The 10,446-nt window shown below is 33.8% G+C and overlaps 1 protein-coding gene across 1 annotated transcript; it reads right to left on the bottom strand.

The window, feature by feature from the left end:
- Positions 1 to 1,283: 1,283 nt before the first annotated feature.
- LOC110794362 (flavonoid 3',5'-methyltransferase) lies at positions 1,284 to 5,550 on the bottom strand. The gene is made up of 6 exons (XM_021999338.2): positions 5,414 to 5,550; positions 5,119 to 5,205; positions 4,890 to 4,975; positions 2,068 to 2,212; positions 1,804 to 1,935; positions 1,284 to 1,711 (listed from the first exon to the last, which is right to left on the bottom strand). The coding sequence occupies exons 2-6, from the start codon at positions 5,194 to 5,196 to the stop codon at positions 1,397 to 1,399; spliced, it is 756 nt and encodes a 251-aa protein (XP_021855030.2). The 5' UTR covers positions 5,197 to 5,205; positions 5,414 to 5,550; the 3' UTR covers positions 1,284 to 1,396.
- Positions 5,551 to 10,446: the final 4,896 nt, after the last annotated feature.

Below are 10,446 nucleotides of genomic sequence, written 5' to 3'. Positions count from 1 at the left end.
AAAGCTAATTAAAAATCGATCTTTGTGAAACAAAAATTTCAGAAATTTTAGACTAATATTGAAGATTTTGGATCTGTAAATAGAGAGAATTAGAAGATAAAGATTGAGGAGAGAGAAAGAAAGGGAGGACGATGAAGAAGGAGGAGAATAGATTGGGGGTATAGGAGAATGTACCTGATTCAAGGAGGAGGAGGAGAATAGATTGGGGGGGGGGGGGGGGGGGGGGGGCAAAGGAGAACGTACCTGATTACTTGTTCAATTTAATTGCAGAGGAAATTAAAAAAATTTCAACTGTTCCTGGGGTTGGGGGGAGGAAGAACTTAGTTATCTGATTTATTTTTTCAATTTTTTTGTTAAAGCTTTAGGTTTTAAAGCTTCCAATTTTAAAGGGAAGTGGGGTGTGGATAGCAAAAATAAGGTACACATGCAAGTCAATACCGGAAACCCTAAGTCAATGTCGGAAACTACCATTTGTTTGTCTTTCACAAAAAAAATTTAATGTTAAGGTGTGTCTTTGCAAAAAATAAAAATAAAAGGTACACTCTTCTCGCAAAATTTGGGTTAGCAAATTTGCCAAAAACATATTTGTATTATTAGGGCAATAACAATAGAATGAACTTAAATGAGGTTTGTTTTCATGCCACATCATCATTTACAGTCCTTGAATGCAATAAACTTTTTATTAGCAATAGGTTTTTTTTGGGGTTCTACTATGAGGAGTACCCACCGCCTTTGGCGAGTGGACTAATCTCGCACGTGAGTTTGCATGGGTACCTCGGTGGGCAGCATCCCTCCAATTTGAGGTTTTTTCTATACCCTAGGCTTGAACCCGAGACCTTGGTTAAGGAGAAAGAGACATTTGTCCACTTATGTCAACATCAATTGATTTTTACCAGCAATTAGGTAAGCCTATGCAAAAGTTTATATCTGGGGCCTAAAAACATTCAACCACTTAAAATAAAACAAAAAGAATTAAAACTAAAATATTTTGCGTAAATGGCAAACACAAATCACTTACTCTTTAATAATCTTTGTTTTTCTAACTTTTTTCAATAGTAGTGAGTTTGTCTACAACAGACTACATACCTCTAAAATTCAACACAAATCTTTTATTGCTATTGCCCTTATATCTTAACCCGCTCAGTGCTTAATAAAGTTTATATAACGAGTCTAGGCGCAACCTCCCCTATAATCTGCAAAGTGTAAGCCCATCACCAACTAAAAGGAGGGTTGACCCAATTGAATTGAAGGGTCAACTTGCAAGGAAACTATTCAATCTTAAATCACTTGCAAATCATATGTTTCAGATCAATAACTCAGCTGAAGTCCATTGTTATGATCAAAGATACATAAAGTATGATTACTTTTTCTTTTCTTTATACACTATCACACTTAGTTAACTCTTTCTCCTGCAGAGAGTAACACCATCTCCAATTGAAATAAGGGCAGATTCAACTCGAGGATCGCTTGCGAGAAAGCTATTTAATTCCTTTGTATGTTTTCGAACACTTTGTCTAAAAGACCTGTTTTCTTGATCACCATCTTCAAAAAACTCAACCTCCTCGGAAAATGCAACAGAACCAAACCAAAGGGTGTTGTCGTAAGCAATGGCTCCTCCGACCTTGACAAGTTTCAGCAACACTTCATGGTAGTTCTTGTAGTTTTTCTTATCAGCATCCACAAATGCAAAATCAAATGTCCCTTCTTTACCCTGCATTTTGTTCACATTTTTTTGGTTATACTTTGTAGTATAAGATAATAAGATGAAATATATTTTCAATTCTAAAAATGGGTCATACATACATTCTTCAGGAGATCATTCAAGATTTGTAAGGCAGTTCCCTCAACAAACTCAATCTTATGTTCAACTCCAGCTTTTTGAATGAAAGGTAGTCCAACCTCATAGGCTTCTCTGTTCATGTCAATTGCTATAACCTGCAACAACAACACATCAATGATACATATGTTCAGTCTTGAACAATGCTTAGGTAGAATGGAGAAACAGTAAAAATTGGAGGTAAAACACATAATTAACTTGAAGGTAAAAACATGACTAAAATGCTATACCTTGCCATCATCAGGAAGAGCAAGGGCAGTGGAAAGAAGCGAGTAGCCTGTAAAAACACCGACCTCCAACGTATTTTTGGCGTTCATCAGCTTTAACATGACTGAAAGAAGTTGTGCTTCATCAACAGGAACGTTCATTGTGTACCTAGAAAACCGAAAAGTTATGCACCCCTAATATCCATGCTACTCGCATAAGCTCCACATCAATTACTGAATACAATACTACTACGTAAAAGCTAACATCAAGAATCTGATAAGAGAAGCAAGAATGTTAAACAGCTCGGAGTTGGTACATTAGGAAGAAAAAAGTTAGTTTGAAAGGACAGCAAATTGGCGATCAGCATGAGTTGGGTACGGAGTTGAGACTTAAGGAATGGCCATGATCAAGGATATGATTTACCTTCCATTTCTATGGAGTTTCTGAGATGACATTTTGCAGTTCATCCTTCTCCTTCCTGTAATAGTCTTTTGTAAGTGGGTCATCTAGAAACACTTCCATCACAGGGAATGTGTTGTGTTTCGTCTATAAATCATATACAATGGCTAAAAAAGTGTCTGCGCTTTTCTTTTGTAGAGTGACCAAGGACAGTTCGGTATTTCCTAACCATTGTTGATATACTATGGACATTCCATATACACTATTTTTGTATCCTCTGTAGACTAAATTCTCGAAACCACAACTTGGTCAATTTCAGACATTTAAGATATACTATTCTCTAATGGACTAAATTCTGCAGAAATTCCAGAAAAGTTGATTTGAGCAAGCAATTATCAACCATGGAGAAGATCAATGGAGATAATTCTATAAAGTAAGAGAATGTTAGACTTCATCAATGATATTCTCACTAAGCCTGTGAATAATCCACCAAAAGCTTAGCTGACTACTTGGCATGGCATGGTAACTTCTTAGTTAGCGAATTAATGAATCTTTCTTTGCAATTTGAAACCAATAAGAACAACACTTTGAGGTAAGCAAGACTATATGTGATTTGATGCTTTATGAAGGAGTTATTGATAGTTTATACTAAGTTAACATTAAAATGCTTATGGGAAGAATTAGACGCAGCTTTGTCTAGGAATACAACCACCAGTAACACATTTGTTGCTTTATCAGGGAGCTAAGGCTCTAAGGCTCTGTCAGTTCCTTAACGGACAACCAATAAGCACCTCAAAGAACCGCAAAGAGAAGTTCTAGATCTTAACAAGACTCAAACGGATAGGCCGTCAGAAATGTTCAGCAAGGTTCAAATTGATGGGAAATGTCAATGATGTGGGAAAAAGTGACAACCAAAAGCGAAGTTATGGGATGTTATTGGCTAATCAAATTGGGATTCACACAACACCAGCTTCAGGAATTGCTGAAATGTCATCCAACTTGTAATGATATCAGTAAGACTGCAAGGATATATTTCTGAGACAGATAATGAAAGATGAAGGGTCACTTTGCCAACTTTGCAGGAATATTGTGCTCAACTGTTCTTAACAAATTAATCATTGAATCAGTAGATAATAGATAGTTGGATAATGGAGCACCTATGCATATGGCACCTAACCTTGATATTATGTCTGCACTCTGCACCATAAGCCTACAAAATGCAGTAACACAAAAAGCCTTTGAAATCGGCAAACTGTTGATACAGGGAATAGAGTATAGATCGAGTTAATAACTTTATATAGTTGTACTAAAAACGCCTTGCATGTAACCTGACTTCAAATTTATCTTTCTCTCTGCTGCCAAACTCATAAAAGACAAATTGAAATTTGATATTTTCTCCCTGAATGTTGCCTTATTCAGGACTCTCAAAGGTGCTAATGGGACGGCCTTGGTAAAGAAAGTGAGGTGGCATCTTCTTCTGATGTAAACTACTACCAGTTTTGAGTTTGGCTTCTTTCTTCTGATGTAAACTACTACCAGTTTCGAGTTTGGCTTCTTTCAGAGTCTAATGTAGATATACTTGTTAAACACTGATGTTTCATGTTCTACAGTTGCTAGTTCAATTGAAGTTTATCAGAATAATTTGGGAATTCCAGTACTTGAATGAACATCTGTTCGGTTTACTTCAGCCTCGAATACTGTCACACAATATAATTTCTTGTAATTAGTCGCATCATAGACTTGGTCTTGCTTTGCTATGTACAAACACATTCCCATTGTTGCTTTACATGTGAATAAGTGTGTAAGTGTCTATGTAACATAGTTGTTTATATCGCTTATCACTATTGCTAAATTACTCAATGCCTAAGTCTCGAGCTTTTCCATACAAAGAAGCCACTCAATCTCAGACATATTCATCATTATCATTACCCTATTTCCCAAGTTCAAAGAGGCTATTTCGGCATTTTCCAACCACTATTGTTGATGATTTCATGGCCTTATTTGCTTCAAAACAACTTCCTTCATCTTCTCTGTCTATATAAACTCTAGAAATTCATTGCATCCCTAGAAAGTTCCGGAACAATGGCCATGAATACCAACTTTATGATCTTAAACAATTGGACTAACCCCTCCTGTGCCATTGAACTTCCAGTAGAGTGTTATGTTTTCCACAAATAGCATAATGTCACATTGTCACGCCAATCATCATGTTCAAACAATAATATGTTTAGCATTGACAATTGTGTTCATGTACCACCAATTGTTTTCAGTTGAATTTGTTATACATTTCAGCTAATGGAAGGTATAAAAACACAAGATTACGCAAAATTTCAACAAGCAAAATTTGACTGCACTTGTATCAACATCAACTTACGCAACATAACTAATATATCAAAGATTCAAAGCACATTTTGAGGAGAAAACCAGCTAAATAGTAAATACATACAATTGAGGGTATTTTTCGACAGTAGCGAGTCGAATTTCCTTGAGTTGTTCATGCTCATTTGGGTATGCATTGGTTTCCAATATATACTGCCCAAAAATTCACATCATTCAAAATCAACCCCACCATTTAACATTTCATAATCATAACAACAATTATTTTTTTCCCAATTCAATTTTCTAATTAAACAGACAGAACAAATAACTTAAAAGGAAAAAAAAAAATTACAAACCTGAAGAAGTTCTGGGCTATTAAGGATGTTCTTAGGCTTTTCGATTGAATCCATGGAACTTTGCTGTACTTGAGCCATTTGCTGATCCTGGTATTTACAGAGTAGTTAAATATATATAATCCAATTCTCTAATTACTTAAAGAATCGCTAATACCCCGAAATATTGGTTCATGATTATATGAAAATTGGGTTAGTTAGCTAGGAATCAGAACAAAAAACACCCAGAAATTTGATCAAAATACTAATTCAGAAGCAAAATAGAGAAATTAAAGCGACAAAAACAAATTAATTGTACCTTTTACGGTTGTTTGCTACTCCGTATATCGTTTCAGATTTTGATAGCAAATTGGCCGGCGATGAAGGGTGGGGTTGTTGCCTTGTTGGCTTACTACGAGATTTTAAAAAGGAAAATTTGATGGGAATAAGTCAACCTTTGCCCTATTTATTAATAATAAGTCTAACTTTTAATTATATATGATTAAGTTAACATTTTATATCCATTTATTTTTAACAAGTTGTATTAAAATTTACCGATTGTAATAGGTACCATGTATGACATGGCAGTGGAAAAATGATATGTTGCGTGATTTTCAACAATTTTGGGTTCTTTTAAAAATTTCTTTTGTTTATTTCTATCTATTTTCCCTTCCTCTTCACTTCTTCAGCGTCCCTCTTCTACTTCCCCTTTCTTCATAATCCCTCCATTAAACTTCATCCCTCCACTAAACTATCCCCTTTTTTTCTTGTATTTCCAGATTTTTTTTCCCAATATGGAGTATAAAATCTCCCATCATGCCAAACTTCAGAATAACATCATCAAGCACACCCGATTTCACGATAACGTGCAATTACAACGAGGTAAGTTTAACTAATTAAGCAAAATTATTCCAGAAGGGGAGAGACAAATCCCCTGTTTTTGGTAATTTTGTGAAATTATTGCACTTAAAAAAGCTTAACGATTAATTTTTTTTAAAATTTATACCATTTTAACGATTGCCACAATGCCCACAACAGCTACCATGGACGTGAGAATGGTTTGGGTAGTAGCCATATGGCTGGGTAATGGGTACTCTAGCTACGGCCATGCCAATCAAATGAGCCCCAATTCAATTCCATTAACCCAAATCAATGGAGTATAAAATTTTGTTAATAATTCCCCCACCAACACCTAAATTTACCCAAGAATATGAATTTTATTCCTATGATTAAGCAAATTGCTTTTTTAAGTAACACAATTAACCCATAATTCATAATTCAAAATAATTAGGGTTAGCAATTTACACCTGCAAATTTTGCTTGGATTATGAATTAATTTCTCTTGAACTTTCATTGCTGCATCTCTATCACTTTTTCCCGATGATTACATCAATGAAGAAGAAGATGCGAAGGTGGGTGAAGCTCATTAGCTATGGCAGAGAACGATGATCGGCAAAAAATATTGAATGCTCTTATTTTATTTAATTTTCTATTTGTTGTCGTATACGGAGTAACTGTATAAGTGAGAAAATTGTAAAGTGGGTGAGCCGTGCGTATTTGTCACAAGTTAATGCCACGCAGACACATTTTGGGAGTTGAAAGTGGAAGTTTACCGGTTCACAATTAATTTAACCGGTTACCGGTTAATTAACTTGTTAAAAATAAATGGGTATAAAAGGTTAACTTAATCAGATATAATTAAAAGTTAGACTTATTATTAATAAATGGGGCAAAGGTTGACTTATTCCCATCAATTTTTCCTTTTAAAAATAGGAGAAATAGAATTTTGACATGGTTGTTTAAATTAAGGTAAATTTGTCAAAAACTACCTTATAAAATATGATTTTTGCGAAAAATTACCTTATAAAAAAAATGTTGTAATAAACTACCTTATAAAAATTTTATGGTGTAAGATACTACCTTTGGCCATATTATGAGCATTAATTCAAAATTACGACGTTGACTTTACTAGGTGCATATTACGCGACATCTAACGGGAAAGACGTAATTAAATGGCACGTGACATATATATGGTAAAGTCAATCCCGAAATTTCAATCAAACGTTCGTAATTTGGGAAAAGGTAGTATCTTACAACATAAATTTTTTATAAGGTAGTTTATTACAACATTTTTTTATAAGGTAGTTTTTCGCAAAAATCATATTTTATAAAGTAGTTTTTGACAAATTTGCCTTAAATTAAATATAACTCTTAAGTAGAGAAATGTGACGTATTACGTAGTTAGACTAGTTACATAATTACATTAGTGGATTATGTGATAATTTTATCCGAATATCACCCGATTTCACTTGGTTTATTCGAGAGTGATAGATGGACTTTTTCTTTTTTGAGGGGGAGTGGTAGATGTACTAAATATAGGGATAGGTCGAGCAAATCTATTACTATCTATTACTATATACTAAAAGAGACACCAGAAATGACACGTGTCAATTTCTGGTGCGATTTTTTTCCGCCAAAATCACTTTCCCAAAAAAAGTGTATCTGTTTTATTTTATTTTTATTTTCTACCTTTTTTATCTATTACTATATACTAAAAGAGACACCAGGAATGACACGTGTCAATTCCTGGTGCGATTTTTTTCCGCCAAAATCACTTTCCCAAAAAAAGTGTATCTGTTTTATTTTATTTTTATTTTCTACCTTTTTTATAAACTATTTATGTATGGAAATAAAATTTAGTTTATAAATTATGGCAATAATAGATACGACGTAATAATAATTATTCTAAATTGGTAATATTTTAGTCAAATCGCTATATTAATAATGGAAAATATATCACTCAATATTTTAGTCAAATTAACACATTAGCATTTTAAATATGCATATTAGATGAATAAACTTAAACGAGTATGTTAAATATGTTATAACTATGCAGTAGTTTGGGGATATTCATTTACATATTTTGTGAATTTTTTTTTATCAAAATCCGTGCGTGCACGGGATCTAATCTAGTATATATATACTAAAAGAGACACCAGGAATGACACGTGTCATTTCCTGGTGAAAAATTTTCCCGCAAAAAACTCTTTCCTAAAAAGACATTTTTATTTTATTCTTTTTTTATTTTATCTCCTTTTGTATAAATGTTTATATATGGAAAAAATATAGGATTATGTAATATGTCATTATTAAAATTTTGGTAAAATTTTAGTCAAACTGTCATGTCAATAATAGAAAATATTCTTACTCGATATTTTGGTCAAATTAGCATATAAATATATCAGATATTTTAGTCAGATCATCATATTAAACATATAAAATATACAATACGTATTATTTTATCTCCTTTTGTATAAATGTTTATACATGGAAAAAATATAGGATTATGTAATATGTCATTATTAAAATTTTGGTAAAATTTTAGTCAAACTTTCATGTCAATAATAGAAAATATTCTTACTCGATATTTTGGTCAAATTAGCATATTAAATATATCAGATATTTTAGTCAGATCATCATATTAAACATATAAAATATATAATACGTAGTAAGTTAAAATATGATAAAATGAGTAAATTCGAGATTATTAATTACGCAATAGATTTAAGGGATAAATAATTCAATTAAAAATTTTATAAAAAAGATGGTCAAATAATAATTTTTAAATATCCGTGCATGCACGGGACCTAATCTAGTAAATGGATATATATGGAAATCTACATGATAGGAACCCGACCCATGTTTACCCCCTAGTCTAGAATTACTGTATTTTTCTAATTGTTAGACCATTCTCGTTAGTATGTTAAGTGATACAATTTATAGGTGACTTTTATCAGAGTAACTTTACACCTGTATTATTTCATATACACAATATGATTATGTATTGCATAAAATAAAATAAAAAATATAAATCCCAATATCAAGATTAGGTAGCTTCGGGTTAAGAAATTAAGGGCAAAAAGTAAATGGTGTAGACGGAATTCGAACCCATGCATGGGCGGGATTAAGAGAGCTGGTGGGGCGATGACCCCCTATGTTATTTTTACGGATGTCCAATCCAAAATATCCGAATGTAAAAAATCGGATCTGATATCAATATTTTGGGATTGGATCAGCCTGATCAACTGGATATCACAAGGTGGTCGGCTTATTAACCAATTTTTTTAGATAAGAATATTTATATCAAGTATACATTTATTAAACAAGTAAATTAGATGCCCTCAGAGAAAAAAAAAGTAAATTAGATCATCTTCAATAGTAAGCTAATTTGACAATTAACTTGTTATGCCATATAAGATTTCAAGCTATTTAATTGTCTATCTAATTTGTGCTCCAATAGCTAGCAACTAGCTTGTTATTTAAATTAGTCTCATTTGTCCCACTTGTCAATTATTTATTTGGCAACATTGAGAGCTTAGTTGTCAAGCAAATTAGCTTGTTAGCCAAGCTAATTTATTATTTTCACTCCAATGGTCTAGCTATTAACTTGAAACTTTTATAAATTTCAAGCTAGTCCCTATCTACAACCATTGGAAATGCTCTAATACGAAATATAGATTAAATAATTATTTTTTATGAGTACACCCCCCGACTTAAAAATGACTCCATAACTAGACTCTAGGCGGACAGATAAAGATGGGTGTGGATCGGGTCGGGTCGTACTTTGGGCCAAGCCACGTACCATGGGCCTAAAGCTAAACAGGACGGGCCCACGCTAAGCCCACATTTATCATGTCGGGTCGGGTAGGGCCGAAAAGTTCAAAACAGGGCACGACCCATTGTGCCTAAACCTAATTTTATTAAATGTAGCGTGTTTTGCCGTGCCGCATAGAGCCGTGTTGTGTCTCATCGTGCCACGTAGAGTCGTGTTTGTCTTATCGTCCTTTTTCCAAAAAATTACGGCCCACTTCCTAAGAATTTGTGCTCGTGCCGGACTGGGTTTTGTTAGTGTCAGATCCCGGTCCGGCCCCACAACCATCTTTCCGTTCAGATAGTTTTGTGCATATATAAAAGGGGGAAGGGGTCAAGGGAGGTCCATCGATCCTACATTCCTACTCCTTAATCCGCAGTAACAATCACAACGTACACTACTACTCTTCTCTCTCTTAAAAAAAACACCCATTCTCTCTCTCCTATTCAACCATGGATCATGGGGTTCAAAAGTTGATTTTCATGATCTGCTGTGTTGGATTTATCTACTGTAGTCTGGCGATAATTAGGCGAGCTCTTCGGCAATCATTTGGAATGCTTGATGAATCAGATTTACCTGATTGGTTAACTTTCATCGCATATCTTCTTACCGTCAACACTCTCACTTCTATCGGTCTCTTTGTCCATCTTATCTTCAACAACAATTTACAGAGATGATAATCTTGAAGATCATATCGATCG

Source organism: Spinacia oleracea, chromosome 1 (assembly GCF_020520425.1).
Source record: "Spinacia oleracea cultivar Varoflay chromosome 1, BTI_SOV_V1, whole genome shotgun sequence".
NCBI classification, from domain to species: Eukaryota; Viridiplantae; Streptophyta; class Magnoliopsida; order Caryophyllales; family Amaranthaceae; genus Spinacia; species Spinacia oleracea.
This window is presented reverse-complemented; position numbering and strand designations above follow the sequence as displayed.